At 45.4% G+C, this 24,255-nt stretch overlaps 1 protein-coding gene across 2 annotated transcripts in view; it reads right to left on the minus strand.

The window, feature by feature from the left end:
• Window positions 1-24,255, minus strand: part of MSRA (methionine sulfoxide reductase A) — a 581,463-nt gene that overhangs the window by 248,558 nt on the left and 308,650 nt on the right. For both annotated transcript variants that reach the window (XM_082249518.1, XM_082249519.1), the window contains one exon: window positions 4,515-4,634. In XM_082249518.1, coding sequence (XP_082105644.1) covers window positions 4,515-4,634 — 120 coding nt within the window. The remainder of the gene's footprint in view (window positions 1-4,514; window positions 4,635-24,255) is intronic.

The following is a 24,255-nucleotide window of genomic DNA, read 5'->3' on the forward strand; positions in this document are numbered from 1 at the left end:
CTAAATGAAAACCCTTACCTCAACATAACCCCTAAATGTAAACTGTAACCTCAACATAACCCCCAAATGTAAACCTCAAACTCAACATAGCCCCTAAATGAAAATTCTAACTTCATCATAACCCCTAAATGAAAACCCTTACCTCAACATAACCCGAAAATGTAAACCGTAACCTCAACATAACCCCCAAATGTAAACCTCAACCTCAACATAACCCCTAAATGAAAATTCTAACTTCATCATAACACCTATATAAAAACCCTAACATCAGCATAACCCCTAAATGTAAACCCTACCCTCAACATAACCCCTAAATGAAAACCCTACCCTCAACACAACCCCTAAATGTAAACCCTAACCTCAACATAACCCCTAAATGTAAACCCTACCCTCAACATAACCCCTAAATGTAAACCCTACCCTCAACATAACCCCTAAATGTAAACCCTACTCTCAACATAACCCCTAAATGAAAACCCTACCCTCAACATAACCCCTAAATATAAACCCTACCCTCAACATAACCCCTAAATGTAAACCCTACCCTCAACATAACCCCTAAATGTAAACCCTACCCTCAACATAGCCCCTAAATGAAAATTCTAACTTCATCATAACCCCTAAATGAAAACCCTTACCTCAACATAACCCGAAAATGTAAACCGTAACCTCAACTTAACCCCCAAATGTAAACCTCAACCTCAATATAACCCCTAAATGAAAATTCTAACTTCATCATAACACCTATATAAAAACCCTAACCTCAGCATAACCCCTAAATGTAAACCCTACCCTCAACATAACCCCTAAATGTAAATCCTACCCTCAACATAACCCCTAAATGAAAACTCTTACCTCAACATAACCCATAAATGTAAACTGTAACCTCAACATAACCCCCAAATGTAAACCTCAAACTCAACATAGCCCCTAAATGAAAATTCTAACTTCATCATAACCCCTAAATGAAAACCCTTACCTCAACATAACCCGAAAATGTAAACCGTAACCTCAACATAACCCCCAAATGTAAACCTCAACCTCAATATAACCCCTAAATGAAAATTCTAACTTCATCATAACACCTATATAAAAACCCTAACCTCAGCATAACCCCTAAATGTAAACCCTACCCTCAACATAACCCCTAAATGTAAACCCTACCCTCAACATAACCCCTAAATGAAAACCCTACCCTCAACATAACCCCTAAATGTAAACCCTACCCTCAACATAACCACTAAATGTAAACCCTAACCTCAACATAACCCCTAAATGTAAACCCTACCCTCGACATAACCCCTAAATGAAAACCCTACCCTCAACATAACCCCTAAATGTAAACCCTACCCTCAACATAACCCATAAATGTAAACCCTACCCTCAACATGACCCCTAAATGAAAACCCTACCCTCAACATAACCCCTAAATGTAAACCCTACCCTCAACATAACCCCTAAATGAAAACCCTACCCTCAACATAACCCCTAAATGTAAACCCTACCCTCAACATAACCCCTAAATGTAAACCCTACCCTCAACATAACCCCTAAATGTAAACCCTACCCTCAACATAACCCCTAAATGTAAACCCTACCCTCAACATAACCCCTAAATGTAAACCCTACCCTCAACATAACCCCTAAATGTAAACCCTGTCCTCAACATAACCCGTAAATGTAAACCTCAACCTCAACATAACTCCTAAATGTAAACCCTAACCTTAAAATAACTGCTTAACCTGAATCCAGACCTCAAATAAAAGCAAACCAGATATTGGAGAATTGTGGCACTGACTTTGTTGACCTTCTAAAACCTACTAGTGGCCCAGATGTCACGATGACCCTCCTGCTTTAATATTCTCAGTTACTGATCCAACATAAATGTTTATGACTTTTGCCCAGGAATTGGCCATATGTTCGTCTGCTTGCACTCCAAAATTCTCCACATTAGCAGTCACCAACTGACCCATGCCATTGCTTTGGTCACATGATCCGATTTATTGCCCATCCTTATTACAGCAGATTACAGTTTTGCAGAAATGCCTGCAGAAAGGTGCTTCCAATGAAAAGCTATACTTGAAATCTGCTGATGATGATAATAAGGTGATGAGTAACACATGACTTGACTTTTCATGTCATCTGTGGTGCCACATGACCAAAGGCAAAAACTGAATTGGGGCTCGCTAAGCAGCTCTTTATTGGAGGATCTTCTGGAAGAACATCTCTGCTGGTACCTTCTACATTTATGTTTGGCTTATGTCATCAGCTTATAATGCATTTTTGTTGTATGTAAAATGAAATGCTTTGATTTTGAATTGAATGTGGCATTCCCATGATTACAGGATAAGTATACATTTTTTGCTATGATAGTGTTGGTGGCTGGCCCACCTGCATTGTGGCAACACATGACGTTGATCCAGGGCAGGTGGCATGCAGAGCTGCCCCCAGCATTCAAGAGAGGATAGAAGGCTGCTCCACCTTCTGCTTTCTATTGCTCTGTTGGAGCCATAAGTTAGGCCTCTTATGTGAAGAGAGGACTGTGTAATTTGGAGGACATGTGTTAGGGGGACTCTGATATGATGATAGGACTCAGTGATGGGGGGACTCTGTCATAGAGGGCCTCTGATGTGATGGGGGACCTCTGACATGGAAGGAGACTGATGTGATAGGGGTGCCTCTGATGTGATGAGGAATTTTGATGTGATGGGGGCCTCCTACATGAAGGGGGACTTTGGCATGGTAGGAAAACTCTGGTGTGATGGGGGACCTCTGATATGATTGGGGGGGGGAGGGCTCTGATGTGACGGGGGCCTCTGATGTGAGGGGAGCCTCTGATGTGATAAGGGGACTCTGAGGTGATGTGGGACCTCTGATGTGATGGGGGACCTCTGACATTCATGGGGGCCACTGATGTGATGAGGAACTTCAATATAATAGAGGCTTCTGACGTGAAGGGGGACTTTGATGTGATGGGGGGCCTCTGCTGTGATGGAGGAACCTCTGATGTGATGAGAGGCACCTGATGTGATGGGGGCCTCTAATATGATGGGGGCCTCTGACATGACGGGGAAACTCTGACATGAAGGGAGATTCTGATGTGAAGGGGGAATCCGGTGTGATGGTGGGATCTCTAATATGATGGAAGGGCCTCTAAAATGATAGGGGGGCTTTGACTTGAAGAGGGACTCTGATTTGAAAGTGGGCCTCTGATACGATGGGGACTTCTGATGTAAAGGTAATTTAATCAAGTGCATATTGCTTTATGCGTTTTACATTTTAAACTGGTTGCTCTGAGATCGTTTATAATTTTAAAGGGTGCCACCACTGAACAAAGGTTGAGAAACGCTGCTCTAAACTATTATCATTAATGTTGGAACACCTTCTTCTTGCGGCACTTTCGGTGTAAAGTTGCCATGGAAATGCAGAGTAACATGTTGCTTTTAATTGTGCACTCAAACACTTGGAAAGGCTGCAGTCTGTATACAGTTCACTCTAATCATTAACCCTTCAGCTGCGATTCTAACCAGAAAACACCAATCAAAATGAAGAAATTATACCAGGATTCTTCAGTGAAGGGTAGGCAACCTCGGCACTCTGATCCATTGCATTGTAAAGGCATTGCAAGACTCCGATTTTGGTCTACCGATACATTTGGTCTACCTAGGCCAAAGCCAAGTGGACCCTGTCCCTTAGGGAACTGTTGAAGCTGGTTCTCCAAATTCTTGGTTAGGGTACTCCCGAAGAAAGACCCCCGGCTGGAGGAAAGAAAAGACCCAAGGGTAACAGATCCTTTCCTCAACATCAGGTGGCCTACATATCAGATGGACCCTGCTCCCTAGGGACCTGTTGAAGCTGATCCTCCAAGTTCTTGGTAAGGGTTCTCCCGAAGAGAAACCCCCAGTTGGTGAAAGGAAAAAGACCAGAGGGTCACAGATCCTTTCTCCGACATCAGGTGACCTAGACATTAGATGGACCCTGCTCTTTAGGGGCCTGTTGGGCCTGGTCCTCCAAGTTCTTGGTAAGGACTCTCCTGAAGAGAAATCCCAAGTTGGGGAAAGGAAAAAGAACCGAGGGTCACAGGTCCCTTCTCTGACATCAGGAGACCTACAGATCAGGTGGGCTCTGCTCCTTAGGGACCTGTTAAATCTGGTCCTCCAAGTATTTGGTAAGGACTCTAACGAAGAAAGATCCCTGGCGGGAGAAAGGGAAAAGACCTGAGGGTCACAGATCTTTTCCCCGACACCAGGTAGCCTAGACAGATTTACTGGACTTGCGCTATACCAGTGGCGCTCTCATTCTCTCCACACTTTTAGGTCTACTCCAGGGACCCCCTGAGACACCCCCCTCCCCAGTTAATAGAGAGATGTCTCCAAAATTTAGATCTAAACCTTATTGTTCCAGCTTTGGGTCGACCAACTATTGGACTGAAGGGGAGAACAAGACCCATTTGTATCTTGCCATTTAAAACTATTTTTCTCTTACATATGTGACAAAATGGTGAAGGCAGATACCTGAGCAAACTTCCTGATAGCTGGGGTTAGGGGTGTGACCACCAGCGAAGCCAACTTGAGTCGAGTAGACACCATTCTGTTTCCAGAACTTCCTCTCCGCACCCCAGAAACAGCCCATACCTGAGAGAAGGAATACAGGAATACATTGAGATGTGCATCACTCAGCTGGAATATTGTATAAACAAGTAATAGGAGTTCATTTTCACACAACCAACATAACCAAGAAAATAGTCCATGTAAGACTATCAGGGCTTGGGACTCTTGAGAGGAGCACTGTGGTAGGGTGCTGTGATGTTTTCAGGAGGCTATGTACAGCACCTTGCTGGCCCCTCTAACCAGCCATGATCTGCCTGCATGGCAGATCATGACATTACTGGGTCTAAAATAAGGTATGTAATATAAATGCAAAGGTTTAATCTCAAAGTTTCATTAACAAGTTGGTGGGGAGGAGGGAGGAAGGAACCAACTTTATCTTTAAAGCAGAACTCCAAGTCCAATTAGATATTAAGTCTAATTCACAAACAGACCAGAGCGTTAAAAAGCATACGAAAATTAACACCAGGGTTTAGCTGGAGGTATCATATGCGGTATTTGTCAAAAAACAGCCTGGAGGTCCGAGGACCCCCAGGCTGTTTTATGACAAATAGCTGGTTGCTAAGCAGTGGGCCAGGAAGATGTCCGCCGCGTCCTTAACAACAGATTGTTCTGAAAAAAAAAAAAGCAGACAATTAAAAAGAATGAGAAAAAAACAGCGTCAAAATTAAAAAAAAACTGTGTGGGGTCCCCCCAAAAATCCATACCAGACCCTTATCCAAGCATGCAGCCCGGAAGGTCAGAAAGAGAGGGGGTGAGCAAGGACCCCCCCCCCCCCCGAACCATACCAGGCCACATGCCTTCAATATGGGGGGCTCCAAATGTTGATGGGGACAAGGGCCTCTGTGGGGGTCTGCGGGCGGGGGTCTTTTTGGAATCTGAAAGCCCCCAGATCCCCCCCCCATGTGAATGAGTATGGGGTACATTGGACCCTTACCCATTCACCAAAAAAGAAACAAAAAGTAAGAAAAACCCAGAGACAGTTTTTGAAAATTCCTTTATTAACCATTTCTGGTCCGGAAGGTTTTACCCCCTTAACGACCAGGCCATTTTTTTGCAATTTGGCACTGCAGGAATTTAACTGGTAATTGCGCAGTCATGCAATACTGTACCCATAAAAAAATGTATGTACTTTTTTCCCACAAATAGAGCTTTCTTTTAGTGGTATTTGATCACCTCTGCGGTTTTTATTTTTTGCGATATAAACGAAAAAAGACCAAAAATTTTGAGAATAAATAACATTTTCTACTTTTTCTTATAAAAAAATATCCAATAAACTCAATTTTTGTCATACATTTAGGCCAAAATGTATTTAGCTACATGTCTTTGATAAAAAAAATCTCAATAAGCGTATATTTATTGGTTTGCGCAAAAGTTATAGCGTCTACAAACTATGGTGTATATGCTGGAATATACGCAGCTTCCTCCCCAACATTTAAGTGACAACTTTGTGTAAAAAACGAAAAAAACAAAAATCAAAAGCAAAAAAAAAAAACTATTTTGTAATTTTCCCGATACTTGTGGCAAAATATAAAATATTCCATGGACTTAGCATGCCTCTCAGCAAATAGCTTGGAGTGTCTACTTTCCAAAATAGGGTTATTTGGGGGGGGGGGGGGGTTGCGCTATCTTGACATTTCAGGGCCTCCAAAACTGTGATAGGTAGTGAGGAAGTAAAATAAGCAATTTATGCCCATGGAAAACCTGAAGGCGGTGATTGGTTTTTGGGGTCCCGTACACAGCTAGTCTCCCAAAAAGTCTCACACATTTGGTATCCCTGTACTCCGGAGATGCAGCAGAATGTATTTTGGGGTGTCATTTCACATATACCCATGGCATGTGTGAGCAATATATCCTTTAGTGACAACATTGTGTAAAAAATAAAAATAAAAATTGTAATTTTCCCGAAACCTGTGGCAAAATATAAAATATTCCATGGACTCAACATGCCTCTCAGAAAAAAATCTTGGGGTGTCTACTTTCCAAAAAGAAGTCATTTGAGGGGTGTTTGAACCTTCCTAGCATTTTATGCCCAATATTAGAAGCGTATGCCACACATCATCCATTCTTCTAACCACTTGAAGACTAAGCCTTTTCTGACACTTTTTGTTTACATGAAAAAAAAAAATATATTTTTTTTACTAGAAAATTACTTTGAACCCCCAAATATTATATATTTTTTTAAAGCAGATGCCCTAAAGAACAAAATGGTGGGTTTTGCAATTTTTTTTTTGTCACACGGTATTTGCGCAAAGATTTTCCAAACGCAATTTTTGGGGAAAAAATAGAACTTTAATGCACAAATACACTATATATTGTCCAATTGTATGGTAAAATATAAAAGATGATCTTATGCTGAGTACATAGATACCAAACATGATATGCTTTAAAATTGCTCACGCCCGTGCAGCGGCGACAAACTACGTACATTTTTAAAAGCCTTTACAGGTTACCACTTTATATTTACAGAGGAGGTCTACTGCAAGAAGTACTGCCCTCGATCTAACATTTACGGCGATACCTCACATGCATGCTGCAATTGCTGTTTACATTTGACACCAGTCCGATGCTTGCGTTTGCCTTTGAGCGCAAACATGGGGGGGGGGGACAGGGGTGCTTGAATTTTTTTTTTTTTATTATTATTTATTTTGTGTTTTTATTTTATTTTGACACCTTCCCTTTCATTTTTTTTATCATGTTTATTGTTATCATAGGGAATTTAAATATCCCCTATGACAGCAATAAGTAGTGACAGGTACTCTTTTTTAAAAAAAATTGGGGTCTATTAGACTCTAGATCTCTCCTGTGTCCTTAAAGCATCTGACCACACCGAGATTGGTGTGATAAGATGCTTTCCCAATTATATCTGGCAAAACCATACTCATGAAATGCTCGTAGCTTCCGGTATCTTAGGCCATAGAGATGATTGGAGCCATTTTGATGTCCAATTAGCTCTATGGTCTGCTGAGGGAACCACCAGCTGCAGTCTCGAGTTACCCGGTGGGACAGGAAAGCCTGATAAAACGTGGAAGGCGCTGGCTGTAAAAAAACGATACCAAGATGATGCCTGAATCTGCAGGAATCATCCTGGTATGACCGCTCAAAGTTCAGCGATGTACCAGTACGTTGCTAGTTCTTGTTGGGCATATATTGTAAGGTTATTTTTTTTTTCATGCAGCCTATGGGCTGAACAAAAAAAAAAAGAGAACCTAACAGATTCCTCCATTCACATCGATTGATGTGGATAAGGAAATCTCTGCCAGAAAGTGGGTGGTATGTCCACCATTAGACCTCCCAGCATCCATTCACTTCTAATGATGGGCATACATGCAATGTTCTTTTTTTTTTGTTCAGAAAAGAACATAGCAGATTTCTCCATTCGCATTGATCGATGTGGAAAATAAATCTCTGCTAAGAAAACTGTCAAAAATTATATGGCGAAGCATAGGGGAGATCCACCCTCTGCGTCCACCCCATCCCCTATGCTTTGCCATATATGCTCTTTTTTGAACTGCGGTGGTAAAATCATTGCCTACAGCGCTGCAATCATTGATTTACTTATATGCTAATACTCGTGTGTGGTAGTGGCGGAAACAGTCCCCGATGCAGAGACCAGGTTGGCCAGGACAGGAGGGACAATAAAAAGTAGGTGTTACGCCTATATTCGTGTTTTTTGCAGACATGACATCTTCTTTGGGGTGCTCTTTGGGTAGGGGTACTAGGGAGGACATCTGGAAAATGCCTCCCATTCAGCCGGCTCACTGCATCTGGATTGTGCATTTGGGCCACAGCACCTCCTGGATACAGAAGAGCTCTGATGATCTCTTCCTGGAATTTTAGGAAGGATTCACTTCTTCCTGACGCTTTGTATAGCACATAGGCGTTCAGCAGAGCCAGAGCAGAAATAAGTATACAGACACTTTTTTGTACCAGCGTCTCGCCATACTGGCAATTATGTACAGCTCCATCATCTGGTCGTTGAAGTCCAACCCTCCCATGTTAAGGTTGTATTCGTGGACACAGAGGGGCTTCTCAACAACACCAGTCGCAGTTGTAATTTGGACTCAGTGCCATCTTAAGAGCATTATAGGCCCCCAGGCAATGCAATGCACTGGGGCCCTGCCTACACAATCACCCATGAGAATAAAAACGCAAATTATCGATAAGGCGATATCTATTGGTAGATGTACGTCGGTCGCACGCAGAAAGCTAGGGGGCAAGTGTGCGCTGCTGCCGGCGCGCTCCTGCCCCCACTTGGCAGCAGGGAAGCCGATGCGCGGGTAAGGCGGCTCCGATTGGGGTGGAGAGCACTGGGGGGGACAGGGTAAACCAGGAGGGTGGAGAGCACTGGGGGAAGGGGGGGGACTGGAAATCCCTGAGGGGGGAGCCAGGGAGCACAGGGGGGTGGAGAGCACTGGGAAGCCAGAGAGCATAGGGGGGGAGCTGAAGAGCACCGGGGGGCTAAATAGCACCGGGGGGGGTAAAGAGCACCGGGGGGGGCTAAAGAGCATGAGGGGGCTAAGGAGCACTGGGGGGGCCAAGAGCACTGGGGGGTTAAGAACAGGGGGGTGTTTAGAGCACGGGGAGGGGGTGTTAAGAGCACTGGGGGGTGTTAAAAACAGGGGGGTGTTAAGAGCACTGGGGGGGTGTTAAGAGCGGGGGGTGTTAAGAGCACTGGGGGTGGGGGGTGTTAAGAGCACTGGGGGGGCTGGAAAGCACTAGGGGGCCAGCAAGTTGTATAGGAGGGGAATGGGACAGCCACATATAGATGAATTGATCTTTCCATATTCCTCCTGCAGCCACTGAATGACTGCAGGAGGGAGAGGAGAATCAGCCATTCAGTGGCAGCAGGAGAAATACCGAAAAAGATGAATTCCTCTATATGCAGCTGTTTCATCCCCTCGCCTATCTTGTCACACACACGAGGCAGCTCATCTTCTTCCCGCCGGCCGTCGCCCCCGTGAGCAGCGCGGATTGAAGGAGCTGCCACTACAGCTGCAACTGTCCTATACGACTGCCGAAATACCTCACTACCAGGGGGACCCGAGCCACACTTCTAAGCACAGAAAGAGGAAGGCCGCCATCCTAAACATACAAACATATGCTGTACACACTAGGTGCAAGGTCAAATCTGCACTTTAACAAGTGAGTGTATTTTAAACATTTCATTTAACAAACGATAGAGAGAGAGAATAAAAAAAAAAAAGCAGCAGTCTCATTACCTTCCCGCAGCGGCCGCACACAGAACATGAATGGAGGAGGTTGGGTGGAGCCATTCTAGGCACGGGGAGGACGAGGAGGATCCTAGAGGGGGGGCTAGACCACCAGGTAAATTAAACTGGGGGGGACAGATCGGGGTAAATTGCCACTCTGCATGGGGCCCTTTGGCAAGTGGGGCCCCCGGGCAACCGCCGGCCGTACCCATTTCGAAAGACGGCCCTGTTTGGACTGTCGTATCTGCATGAATGGAGGACAGAACGAAAATATTCCGTGTGTCCCTCCACTTCACTGCAAGCAATTTATTACACTTCAAGCCTTCTCTCTCCCCCGTCTAAGTCGGGAATCTACAAGCCGTTGGGGGAAGCTCCAGGGATTAGGTTGCATGGTGCCACATGCTATAATTCCAGAATCAAAAAGGTCACAAAAAAGTGGCACGCAAATCTCCTGATGACCCGTTGGATGCGAAACTGCCGTAGAGCTTTTATCTCAATCACCTAAGGTCCAGCCACCACTCCGGTTTGCAGTGGTGGCTTTTGATGAGAGTCCTTTTTACTGTTTTATTTCATGGTTCATTTTTAATATATGTACACTGTATTGGTTGTCAGTGTTACAAAATATATATTTTTTTTATTAAATTTATATCACTTCATACTACACCATGAGCCTCTTCCTTTTGAATTTTTAAACTCTCATACAATGTGCTGAGTCGATAAGGTTGTGGATTATCCAGACATCCTAAGATCATGAAGCTTATCGTATAATACCCTATTGCTGTCCTATAATATAGACAGCATTTGGCTCTGGTGAGTTTGAACTTCACTCATATGGTGGTGGATACAGTATCTTTTTTTCATCATTTGCACCGCGATGTACTCATGAACTTTGTTACATCTTTTGAATGAACATTTATTATAAGATACGGTTTATTCCCTCACTGGGATAATGTATACATTGGTTGCACTTTAATTGGTGTATTATTTATTAATTTTCAGTGCTGCAATTTTCTTTTTTACGCTTGTATAGAAGTTGTCCACGTATAAATGTTACCCCTTTACGATTAGGAATGACACCAAGTCCCAAACAACCTTGCCACTGCTCCCCATGTAGTCTGGGCAGTTGGAGAGCTCCACATTGCTATCTTTGCCCTAGTAAACATGGAAGCTACATGTATAGCCTGTTGCCCTGTCACAGAGCTTATACATGTTGACCCCATATCTGGCACGCTTGCTGGGGAGAAATTGTTTAAAAGCAAGGCGGCCAGAAATGTATTTAGGGACTCATCCACGCAGACAGCTTGTTGGGGTGTATACAAGGCTGCAAACTTCTGGTTGAAGTGATTTACGATGGGCTGAATTTTGTGGAGCCGGTCATATCCAGGGTCACCCCGAGGTTGACAGAGTTCATTGTCACTGAAGTGCATGAACCACAGGATTTGCTCATATCTCGTCCTGGCCATGGCAGCAGAGAACACGGGCATATGGTGAATTGGGTCAGTGGACCAATATGACTGCAACTCACTCTTTTTAGTAATTCCCATGAGGAGGGATAGGCCCAGAAAGGTTCTAAATTCGAAAACAGTGATATGTTTCCATGCAAATTCTCTGGCAAGGGTCAAATTTGGATTTGCAGTGATGAATTGATCAGCATATAAAGTGCTGTGGTCCACAATAGGTCTGTACAGATCTACCGTGAAAAACAGCTCATAAAACTCAAGGGGAGTAAAATTGGCTGTTTCCACCTGAATTGCGGGTTGGCAAGTGAATGGGGGAAGTACAGGTGCTGCAGAAGTGGTGGGCTCCCAATCAGGATTTGCAAGCGCATCAGGAAGACACTATAGGTTCTTCTGGCCTGTCTTTGAATTCTTGGTGGTTGCGGGACACTACTTGTGCTAGCCACTGCACCAGCTTGAACTGCACTTATGGGACTCGCCACGTCACCAAGTGTTACTCCAGTGCTGGTTTCACTATGACCAGGATGTACTAGGCCGCTGGTATTTGCCAGTGCACCAGAAGGTTGAGCGGCACTAGTATCGCCACTCTGCTGCATATGAGAACCCTGCGATTGTTGCACCTCAGCAACAGAAGAAAGGGGTCTGGTATGCCTGAACTTAGCAGGGACCACTACTCCATTGTCAGAGCTATCTTTCAGGGTGCCGCTGCTCTCTACAGGTTTGAATACTGAGCCTGATTCTGAGAGTGGGGCTTCCCCATCGCTCTCATCTGTCATGCTCGGCATCGTGTAGGCCTCTTCACTTGTGTACCTCTGTTTGGACATTTTGGCAAATAAATTTATAGGTACCCAGTGTGACAGAAACCACCTGGTTGTCAAAGACTGTTTGAACCGCTGCCAAAAAATGTAACTGCTAGTGCTAGCAGAGATAAGGCCTGACTCTGATAACGCTGCGGTTTAGTGTGTTGTGTATTGGAAGGGACAGTAATCTGCTGATACTGCACTTCTTGGGAGATGCGCAGAGGGGCTAAATGCAGGTGCTGGCAGGTGTCGGGGCAGATCCTACCAACGCTTTGTTTTGGGAACACTATACTAAACTATTTGGGACGCTAGTATAGTTCTGATCAGATCAAATATATTGATCGGTTCAGACACTATACTAGTAATGGAGGTGTTGAATGTGTGTGTGTGTCACTGGCAATCAAACTGTTAAAATGTATTACTAAATATGTAGCGGGCAATCTGATGCTGTCCTGGATTGATGATAACTAACGTTAACGCTAACTGATGTCACCTGTGACACTACTACAGTGATCAGAAAAAAGATCTGTACACTATAATAGTGACACTGATAGGGAAATGAAGGTGTTAACTGGGGGTGATCAGGGGATTCAATCTTTAATAGGGAATGTTTGGCGGGTTCCCTAAACCTATCTGGGACTGCCTCTAACTACCATTATCTGTCTCTCACACTATTTATAGGGGGGTGATTCATGCGCTGTCTTGAGAGGTGTTGTGAAGTAATATATGTCTACCCTTGATGCTGCCTGTACTGTTACTGTTGACCATACAGTTATAGTAAGTAAGTAAAGGGGGGGGGGGGGGGGGAGTACCGCGCTTCAGGGGAATTTTATGTATGGTATTGATATAGGAAATGTGTGAATAAATAAATTGTGATTAAAATTGGCTAATAAATATCGATGAAACAAATATAATAATAATAATGGTCTTATTTGTTAATCACAATAATTAAATAATAAAAACTATATATATATTGTATACAATATGGTATATAAAGTGCATAGAGTGATTATGTGACAAATTTGTGTATCAAATTAATTCTCTAGAAAAAATTATATTAAAATAAATATAGAGTGCAATTGCTGATCGATAAATCAATATGCAATAAATAATACTGCAATAAATCTAAAAATAATCAGGTGATAATAGCTTCATAAATCTAGCTGATGTGAACAAAAAATAAATGACACGGTGCTTATGGTGTATATATAAAAATTATAGATCTATATTCCAGTGCTGTTGGTGATATTACAAAGTTCTTTGTGCCAACCTATAGTTTATCCCAGCATTTCTTCATTTGAATTAAATCAGGTATATATTGAAAATGGAACAGACTAAATTAATATAAAGTCCATTTAAAGTGATCAAGTGTACCAATAATTCTTTTTCAGTGCAACAAAGGATAATTCCTTCCACCTCTACACCTGGTGCAATATAGTGGTCTTCTGTGGGCTGGGCTACAGCCTCATAGAAGAAGATCCGAGGAGGGATCGGAGCGTTAAACCTGAAGTATATCCCGGGAAAGTGTATACCACACTCTGAGCCTGAGAGAGGAGAGGATATAGAAGCAAGGCACAGCATAATAAATCCAAAGGCGCATTGTTAGTATCATTGAGGCGAGCAGAAAGCACACCTAGATGTGTTGAGCACAGAAGACCAAAGAGGGACTTTGAAATTTATTGCAAATCCTCTGATCACTCTTCATAACATTCTGGAGTATATGCAAATGTAGCACTGCCCCCTAGAGGACTGCTGAGAATTGCACATTCTGGATTCCCCTGGGTTACCCGTACCAACAGTCTGTGGAAACTTATCACTTTAGATGCTTAGCTCAGACAATGAACAGTCCAGGGGATTTGGTTTTTGAGTTTTATTTAGAACTGGGATGGGAGAAGGGATGAGTGGGATACCCCAACTATGAACTATGCACAAATCTGGGGACAACTAGCTGTAGTGCGCAGCAAGGCCGCTGCTTCACCTTGTCTCTGAAGTGAAGATAAAGAATATGATCCTGTTATAATTTCTCTTCAGGGTCCTAACTTGGGACCCCCTTTCTCACTTGCTGTGCGTGCAAGCTCCTGTCCACTGACTCTCCAATGGAGACCCCTGGCAACCTTCCCAGTACTCACGGACACTGTTTTTCCCAAGGTTGCTCTGCCTTCAGCATCCACTGGACCTCCTGGCTCAGCACCACACTTCTGATTCACTAGGCCGACTGCCTGTGACCACCTTCCATACAGCCAGGAGGAGAGACAACATTCACCCTCCTCCTGGGACCTGGCTTCCCGCCCAAAGACACCATGTCACATGTGCCCTTGGCTTTATAACATATCCCAGGATGCACCACTGTTTGTGCCAACCCACTGGGACAGTTACAAAGCCTGCGTGTCACTGGCTGGGTTTCCTCCACTGTCCAACAGGCTCCCCTATTGGATACAGTGGGGACACTCCCTCAGCCCAGATGAATCACACATGGACACATGCAACAGGCATAACTACTGATCAGGCTCCACTGATAAGCAGATGGAGCAGACTATGATTTGCCTGCTGCTCCCCTGTTAAGCAGGCAGAGCAAACTATTCTCCTTCTTAGCACCTATCAAGGAAGGTGCTACACAAATTACCATCATAAAAACTGAGGCAACAGACTTTGTAAAAATTATTATTTGTGTCATTCTCAAAACTTTTGGCCATCGCTGTACTATCTCTCAAAAATGTTTCTGGAGAAATGATCAGCAAGCTGCACCTCCTCTATGGCTACCAAACCAATGATAAAGGTCTGTACTCAATCAGCTTCATCAGAGTGCAGACCAGTGGCGGCCAGTGCGTTGGGGGTCCCCTATCCATGCGTCCGGCCCCCTAATCTACATGCGGGGCGCCGGACGCATGGAGTTCAATGGGGCTTTTTTTTTTAACATCACCTGATTAGAGCCAGAGGCTCTAATAGGCTTCAGCAAGGGGTGGATCCGGGGCACAGAGCAGTGCGCCCCGAGCCCACCCATTGTGTGACAATAGCGAATGAAAATTCGCTATTGTCACACGGATCCTCCTCCTGGCCAATGGCATGAGGTTTGCCTTTCGGCCAATCAAGAAGCCCGCTTCCTGATTGGCCGAAAGGCAAACCTCATGCCATTGGCCGAGGAGGATGCGGGAAGACAGGACTCGAGGAGACGCGGGGACTGGAATGAAGCCACCGCTACAGGTAAGCGTCTCGGGGGGGGGGGGGGCATCCTTTGCAAGACACGGTCAGCGTGCAGCCTGAGCCTATCTTAGGGACGGTGTGCATTCAATATCCGGCGCCATGGGAGACACACACTCCATCCTTTCCCAGGCTCCGGCTGTGATGCGCGCGCGGCGTGCAGGGTGTATTGTGTGACGCTCCCTGAATCTGGTGCACATGCGGCGCTGAAGGAGAGCTCCTCCGCTGGAAATGTACCGAATCCATAGTGAGCGGTATGAGCAACACCTGCAGGGGCCATGCTATAGGAATGGTGCCTGCGGTCTACATAGGAGGCCGGGAGATAGGTGCTCTAAGATGGACCCAAGAGCTGAAAATCCATTGGGTAAATGATAGCAAGGTACACAGTCTGCATCATTATCATAAACATTAAATGCACCCCCCCACTGGATAATGAAAAAGTTACAGGTACTCCAAGATGGACCCAAGAGCTGACAATCCATTAGTTAAATAATAGCAAGGTACACAGCATCATTATTGTAAACATTAAATGCAAACCACTCCCCCCTCCACTGGGAACTGAAACGCTGGCCACTGTGCATTGAAAGGGGGCACGCTGGTCACTGTGCATGGAAAGGGGGGCACACTGGTCACTGTGCATTGAAAGGGGGCACGCTGGTCACTGTGCATTGAAAGGGGGCACGCTGGTCACTGTGCATTGAAAGGGGGCACGCTGGTCACTGTGCATTGAAAGGGGGCACGTTGGTCACTGTGCATTGGAAGGGGGGCACGCTGGTCACTGTGCATTGAAAGGGGGGCAAGCTGGTCACTGTGCATTGAAAGGGGGCACGCTGGTCTCTCTGCATTGAAAGGGGGCACGCTGTGGTCAGTCTGCATTGAAGGGGGCACACTATACCTTGATTACTGAAGGCCCCTTTCACACTTTTGTGACCTCAAAGTCACGCAATTTTTTACAGCGTTTTTGGCCGCAAAGCAATGCTTATTCGATTTTTCTGTTTGCGCCCTCCCAAAAATTTTAAGCACCAGCCGCCACTGGTGCAGACATGAGATTAGGGATCTAAAAGACCCCTGATTTCTCCTTAAAGAGAACCTGTCACCTGCACTATGTTATCACACAAAGGATGTGTTAGCCCCCTTGTGACAGCAGTAAAGTTAAGTTAAATCTAAAAAAAGAAACAAAAAACATTTTGGTCGAAGTTGGGCTTTAAGTGCTAGTCCCTCTCTCGTTAATTAGTGTTGGTGATATTTGCATTGCATTGCACGTTGGGAGTTGGTAATGTATCTCAAAATGCTGATGTTGTGTTCTAGTATTAAATCTGAGAGGTTTAATGATAATTATACACAGACGTTAAAACTGCATCCTCCACTGCCAGCTACGAAATATATTTGCTCTACAGGGAGTGCCGACTTAATGTTGGCTAAACATTGCAAAGTCATCAGAATTATCTGCAGTTGCGGGGGAATGATTTATGAAAACTGAGCAAAAGTTGGTCTGTTTGGCCAGTCAGTTTGCTCCCTTCGATTGAAAGCTATCCCTGGATTAGCCAATGCAAGCAACAGCTTCTCTTTCCTCTGAATCCAGTTTTTATTACTGACTATAACATCATGGCAAACTGTGGACCTTGTTCCTAAAGCCCAAACATAATTTATGGTTAGGAACAAGGTCGAGCTTGGCATGATGTTATAGTATCAAACAGCCTTATTATAACACCATACAATCTTTTACTCTCTCACCTTGAAACCATTTTTGGAGTCTCAGAATTGGCTCTGAAATGGTTTAAAGCGGTTGTAAACTGCTAGTTGCGTCGCATACTAGCACATTATGAAATACTTACCTTAGAATGAAGCCCTTCCAGCGGCGCCTGCTCACCGCTGTTCCGACTGACGTCTTCCCGTGGTGTTTCTTTCAGGTTCACGGACTCCGGCGCTGTGAGTGGCCGGAGGTACGATGACATCACTCCCTAAAATGCGCGCGGGAGCCGCCGTTTCCGGCACGGGCTCTGAAGGTCCAGCACTGTGTGCCGGACCTTCAGAGCGCATGCGCCGACGATGTCATCGGGTGCACACACTCTGAAAATCTCCTAAACTGTGCAGGTTTAGGAGATATTCACAGTACCTACAGGTTATTAGAGGCTTACCTGTAGGTACAAGTAGTGTAACAGAGTTTAAAACCACTTTAAAGCGGAGTTCCACCCTGGAATTTTTTTTTTTTTTTTTTAAATACCCCCGGGACAGTCAGGGCTAGTGCATTCCACAATGGCTAGCCTCTGATCTGTCCCGGGTTGCACTTACCTGTTAGGACAAATACTTACCTTGAAAACGTCTTGTCCAGCGCTGCCATCTAAGATGTGGGCAGCTTGAAGCCAGCGAGATCCTCTTCCGCGTCCTCTTCCACCTTCTTCGGTCCCACGATGCCCTGCGCCGGCCCCGCCGTCACTTCCGGGTCGCGCGCGTCATCCCTCCACAGCTTCTGGGCATGCCCAGAAGCTGTTTAGAAGGGGATGACGCGCGCGCCCCTGGAACTGACGTCGGGGCCGGTGCAGGCGCAATGATTCCTGGGAGCGATGACGTTCAGCTCCCAGGAATCATTGCAGAGCCAGGAAGTGACGACGGGCCGCGGCCGAGGAAGGAGGAAGTAAGGTAAGTATATTTTCTTCGCTACGAGGTAAGTAAAAAAAAAAATGCGATTATCCATTTCTTTTTCAGGTGACCCGGAGTGAGAAGATGGAGGTAAGTATAAAATTAGGGTGGAACTCCACTTTAAGTCATATCTTACTGATTGCTGACACTTTGTTTCCCTTACTGGATTCCAGTCTGAAGTTGGTCCAGTGTTCCTCGGGGCTCAACCTTGAGTCCCTTACTTTTTAGTATTTACATGTTTCCACTTGGCCAACTGCTTAGATCACAAGAGTTCAATTATCTCTCCTATGCTGAAGACACTCTTCTATGCTGATACATCCACACTAAACCGGGTTCTACTTTGGCTGTTTCTCCCCTATATTACTGTATTTGTGATATAAAAACTTGGATGGCCCACAATTTCCTTCAATCAAACTGTGACAAGACTGAAGTCATGCTTATTGGCACCCCCCATCAATTATGTAGGATCAGTCCTAGTAGCCTATCTATAGATGGCACTGTACTTGAGCTTCAGTCTAAGTGTCGGTTCACACTAGGGCGGCACGACTTCGGGCGAGTTATGCCGTCGCCCGTGCACCGTGACTTCGGCGCGGCTTGCAATGACTTCACATAATGGAAGTCAATGCAAGTCGCTCCGATGTCGCCCCGAAGTAGTGCAGGAACCTTTTTCTAAGTCGGAGCGACATGAGTTGCTCCTATTAGAACGGTTCCAATTGCACAGCACGGTGCGCTACTTGTTAGGCGACCAAGTCGCCTGACAAGTCGGAACAGTGTGAACCGTCACTTAATTAAAAAAATCTAGGGGTGATATTTGATGCTGGTTTAACCTTTGATCCACATGCACAAAATTTTTGCCACTTGAGAAACATTGCTCGGCTGCACCCTATGCTATCACACACTTAAGCTGAAAAGCTGATCCATACATTTGTGTTCTCCTGACTTGACTACTGCAATGCTCTACTTGCTGGTGCACCTAAATCTACTATTAATCGACTACAATATGTACAAAGTTCTACAGCCAAAATCCTGACAAGGTCTGGTACAAGTGATCATATTACCCCTATCCTGGAGTCCTTGCACTGGCTACTCGTCAGGTTTGGAATGGACTTTAAGACCCTCTTGTTCACCTATAAGGCTATGCGTGGCTTGGCACCCCATTATCTTTCTGAACTTTTATCAATATACTTCCCCCCCTTTCGTAATCACCGCTACTCAAATTCTGGTCTTCTGTGAGTCCCCCCTACTCACCCACAATCGATGGGATAGCGAGTCTTCTCCTGCTAGGCCCCAAAAAATTTCCAAAGAACATCAGAGAGCCAATTTTTCTAAACTCATTCAAATCTAAAAACATTTTTCTTTATACAAGATTTCACGTAATTGTCTCTTTTCTGTTTGTTTTATCCTGTGAATTTCTTGTGTTTTCTTTGTAAAGTGCTTTGAGAAGCTACTTTTAAAAGGCACCATATAAAATAAAGTTTAATATTATTATCATGCCAAACTGGACCTTGTTCCTAAAGCCCAAACATCATTAAGACCCCATTCAGACTAGCGCGACTTGTCAGGCGACTTGTCAGCCTGACAAGTCGCGATCGGTCGCTCACCATTGATTAGGACAGGACCTGTTCTAATAGGAGCGACACAAGTCGCTCCGACTTAGAAAAAGGGTCCTGTACTACTTTGGGGCGACCTGGGAGTGACTTGCATTGACTTCCATTATGTGAAGTCCCTGCAAGTCGCGCCGAACTTCACAGGTCGCCCCTCGAAGTTGGATCGCCTCAGTGTGAACTGTCTCTTATGGTTAGACTGTAAAAGAAGCCAGGAGTGATGCTGGATCCAGAAGACATCTACAAGTGGTTGTGAATTCAGACATCTTCCCAAGTTCTTAAAGATAGGGCATGGCTTCATTTGTATAATGTTTACGTTGGGAGTGTTCTACATGTATCCATCCAGACCCGGAGCCTAAGAGCCGGTTCACACTGAGGCGACACGACTCCTTACTACTTCTGGGGCGACTTGTGAAGTCCCGTGCACCACGACTTTGGAGCGACTTGCAGGGACTTCACATAATGGAAGTCTATGCAAGTCACTCCGAGGTCACCCCGAAGTAGTACAGGACCCTTTTTCTAAGTCGGAGCGACTTGTGTCGCTCCTATTAGAACGGGTCCTGTAGCAGTCAATGGGCCGCGACTTGTCAGGCTGACAAGTCGCCTGACAAGTCGCGGCAGTGTGAATGGGGTTGAAAAGCTTCTCTTTTTCGCCAGATGGACCTTGGACAATGCCAATTTTGGGGTTTCCACATGGAGTATTTACCTCTACCTTCCTAACTTTTACTTCTACTTTTTGTAACTTTTCTCAATCAACTTTCAAAACTTTCACTGAGAGCAAAGGTTGTTCCTTATCAATATTCATGATTGGATTAAATGTTTTTATACTTACCTGGAGTTCATCTAAAATGTTTTCAATGTTCATATATATTTTGTTTCGTTATACTATATAGCCAAACCCTTTGGGGCACTTGACCATCACATGAGCTAGTTGGACATTCAATTCCAAAACCATGGACTTTATCATTGCTTGGCTTCGGGGCTATAACAGCCTCTGCTCTTCTGGGAAGACTTTCCACAAGATTTGGGTTGGTGTTTATGGGAATTTGTGCCTATTTGTGAGGTTACGTACTGATGTTGGATGAGAAGATCTGGCTCACAATCACCATTCCAATTCATCCTAAAGGTGTACAGTAGGGTTCAGGTGAAGTGCTGATGTAGGATGAGAAGACCTGGGTGACAGCGGAATTGAAATTCATCCCAAAGGTGTTCTGTAGGCCTGATGTCAGTGCTTTGTGAAGGACACCTGAGTTCCACACTACAAAATTGGTCAAATTGTATTTTATGGAGCTGGCTTTTTACAATGGAGCACAGTCATGCTGGAACAAAAAAGGGTCTTCTCCAAACAGTTACCACAAGTTGGAAGAATGCAACTGTCACAGTGTCTTTTCATGTTGTAGCATTATCAGTACCCTTTACTGGAGATGCCTAACCTCCATCATTTGGAGAGGGGGTTCACATACGTTTGGCTGTTTACTGTATGTGTACACACAGAAAGCCATATTAGCTATGTAAAGAGGTCCACCCATCCCTATTTATGCTTTTTTTAACTCCCTGGTTACCTGATTCTGGGTTGTCCTCAATTCAGATTCTTATCCACCCTGCCGATCCAGCGTTGTCCTACTGCAATCTGCTCCTCCACTGCTGCCATCTCCCCCTGTGACATCATCAGGAGGTGGCGGTGTGTGCAGGGTTCAGGCAGCCAGCTCCTGATGATAAGAGACCAGGCCCGTCCCCCACTTCCCTCAATGAATGAAAGCTGAAGCCTCCTGAAGTGTGTGTGATGCGTATATTCAAGGAGTGCAGAATGTTATTCTTTCCCAAGCATAAATAGAGGATGGGGGGAGAGACAGAATGTCGAAAACAGAAAAAAGAAAAGATGGTTAGTAGGGTTGAGGTGAAGTACTGATGTTGAATGAGAAGACCTGGGCGCCATTCATCCCAAACGTGTTCAGTAGGGTTGAGGTCTGGTACTGATGTTCAGTGGCGGCCGGTGTGTTGGGGGCACACCCCTATCCATGCGTCCGGCCCCCTAATCTACATGTGGGTCGCCGGACGCATGGAGTTCAATGGGGTTTTTTTTTTTTTTAGCCATGTCATTAGAGCCAGAGGCCCTCACAGGCTAAGAAAAAGGGTGGGCCCGGGGCACAGAGCAGTGCGCCCCGAGCCCACCCAGTTGTGTGACAATAGCGAATGAAAATTCGCTATTGTCACATAGCTCCTCCTCCTGGCCAATCAGGAAGCGTGTCCGATACGCGCTTCCTGATTGACCGAAAGGCAAACCCCTTGCCATTGGCTGGGGAGGAGGCTGGAGCCAGGAGGAGTGAGTGAGGACTCAGGAGATGCCGCCATGCCGGGGAACTGAAGCCGTGAGCCGCCGCTGTCGACCGGACATCTGCCTGGCAAGGAGTCACCCAGCGGCTGCAGTGTACAGCCCGGATAGCGACCCACCGAGCCATGATCTGTCCACTGACTTCTCCTGTGTATGGGGGGTGAGTGCACATTCCAGGGGGCACAGTGTGACATCGGGGAAGAGGGGGGGGGGGGCAGTGATGATGAGGGATGATGATGTCTGTGTGTGTGTGTGTGGGGGGGGGGGGAGACAATGATGATGGGGAATGATGTCTGTGTGTGTGTGGGGGAGACACTGATGATGGGGGATGATGATGTCTGTGTGGGGGGGGGACACTGATGATGGGGGATAATGATGTCTGTGTGGGGGGGGGGCACTGATGATGGGGGATGATGATGTCTTTGTGGGGGGGGAACTGATGATGGGGGATGATGATGTCTGTGTGGGGGGGGGCACTGATGATGGGGGATGATGATGTCTGCATTAAAAGGGGGCACGCTTGCATCTCTGCATTGAAAGGGGGCGCAATGATCTCTGCATTGAAAGGGGGCACGCTGGTCTCTGTGCATTGAAAGGAGGCACGCTGATCTCTGTGCATTGAAGGGGGCACGCTTATCTCTGTGCATTGAAAGGGGGCACGCTTATCTCTGTGCATTGAAGGGGGCACGCTTATCTCTGTGCATTGAAAGGGGGCACGCTGATCTCTGTGCATTGAAAGGGGGCACGCTGATCTCTGTGTATTGAAAGGGGGCACGCTGATCTCTGTGCATTGAAAGGGGGCACGCTGGTCTCTGTCCATTAAAAGAGGCACGCTGGTCTCTGTGCATTGAAAGGGGGCACGCTGGTCTCTGTGCATTGAAAGGGGGCACGCTTGTCTCTGTGCATTGAAAGGGGGCACGCTGATCTCTGTGCATTGAAAGGGGGCACGCTGGTCTTTGTGCATTGAAAGGGGGCACGCTGGCATCTCTGCATTGAAAGGGGGCACGATAATCTCTGCATTGAAGGGGGCACGCTGGTCTCTCTGCATTGAAAGGGGGCACGATGATCTCTGCATTGAAGGGGGCACGCTGGTCTCTCTGCATTGAAAGGGGGCACACTATACCTTAATTACTGAAGGTCCCTTTCACACTTTTGTGACCTCAAAGTCACGCAATTTTTTACTGCGTTTTTTGACGCAAAGCAAAGCCTATTACATTTTTCTGTTTGCGCCCCCCAAAAAATTTTGAGCACCAGCCGCCGCTGCTGATGTTGGATGAGAAGAGGTGGGAAGCATTGGAATTCCAATTTATGCCAAAGATGTTCAGTAGGGTTGAGGTAAAGTACTGATGTTAGATGAGAAGAACTGGGTGCTTACCCTAAATAAAAAAACTTCAAATTCACTCTTAGGCCTAATTCACATGTCCTAAATCAACCTTGGTGCAGCAAGTATTCTGAGGGATCCCTGGTGCTCTGATAGATGGTTGTCACTCAAGCGCTGTACAATTCAATACCAGGCTGAAAGGAGCCAGAGTTGTCCACAGCTGTAAGCATCAACCTGCATATCCAGTGGTCACCTGAAGTTAGAGACCACAATCTGTTTGCATCCAGGATCGCACATTTGAAGTCTGAGTGGCCACTGGTCAGAACATATAGGATCCGGGAGCAGGTTTCGGCACTACGGATGGTTTAGCTTGAAAATGAGGCCTTCGGTTACCATTATACTTCCAAAATGCTTAAAACGCTCTACGTTTTCCATTAAAAGTTTCATTTCAACTTATACGTAACTAAATATGCAACCAGGCTATAAAATAAGTGAATGCAGAATGCATTGATAGATCAGCTCGAATTATTCTCTTGCTTTAATTTAAGAGGTCAACAGAAAAGTTTTTAGGTCTTCAAATACAGAGTTTGTGGGGGTGTAAGATAAATGAACCCTTTGTGTGAAGAATGAAGGTGCGCAAGGGATTAACAAGGGGCCAATGGGAGAATAATCTAAACACTTCAGTGTCACTTGTTCCTGTGAAGCACAATGCGGAGCGACCGCATTTACCCATACACCATCCCCAGCTGTCTGGAAAGTGTCCATTGTGTGACAATGGTGCTAATAGGAAAGAGACAGACAGCACATCTCGGCAGACACAAAGAACGGGAGGTAAAGTTCTACTGTAAAAACACTTATGTCACAAAGCCGCTATGTCTAGTGGATGAACTTTGTGAATTGGGGAAGAAGACTGGCTTTCAAAAGTGTCGTCCATTTACGTTCCATGGGGTTGAATATAATGAGTTTTAGTCAAACACAACTTGGTATCATAGTTTTGCAATGTCTTATGCAGCAGAACTTAAGGCACGTACACACGTGCAGATTGTCGGCCGAAAAGATTCGGCCGACGACCGATCGGCCGAT

This window comes from Pelophylax lessonae (assembly GCF_965119305.1).
Source record: "Pelophylax lessonae genome assembly, chromosome: 3".
Taxonomy (NCBI): domain Eukaryota; kingdom Metazoa; phylum Chordata; class Amphibia; order Anura; family Ranidae; genus Pelophylax; species Pelophylax lessonae.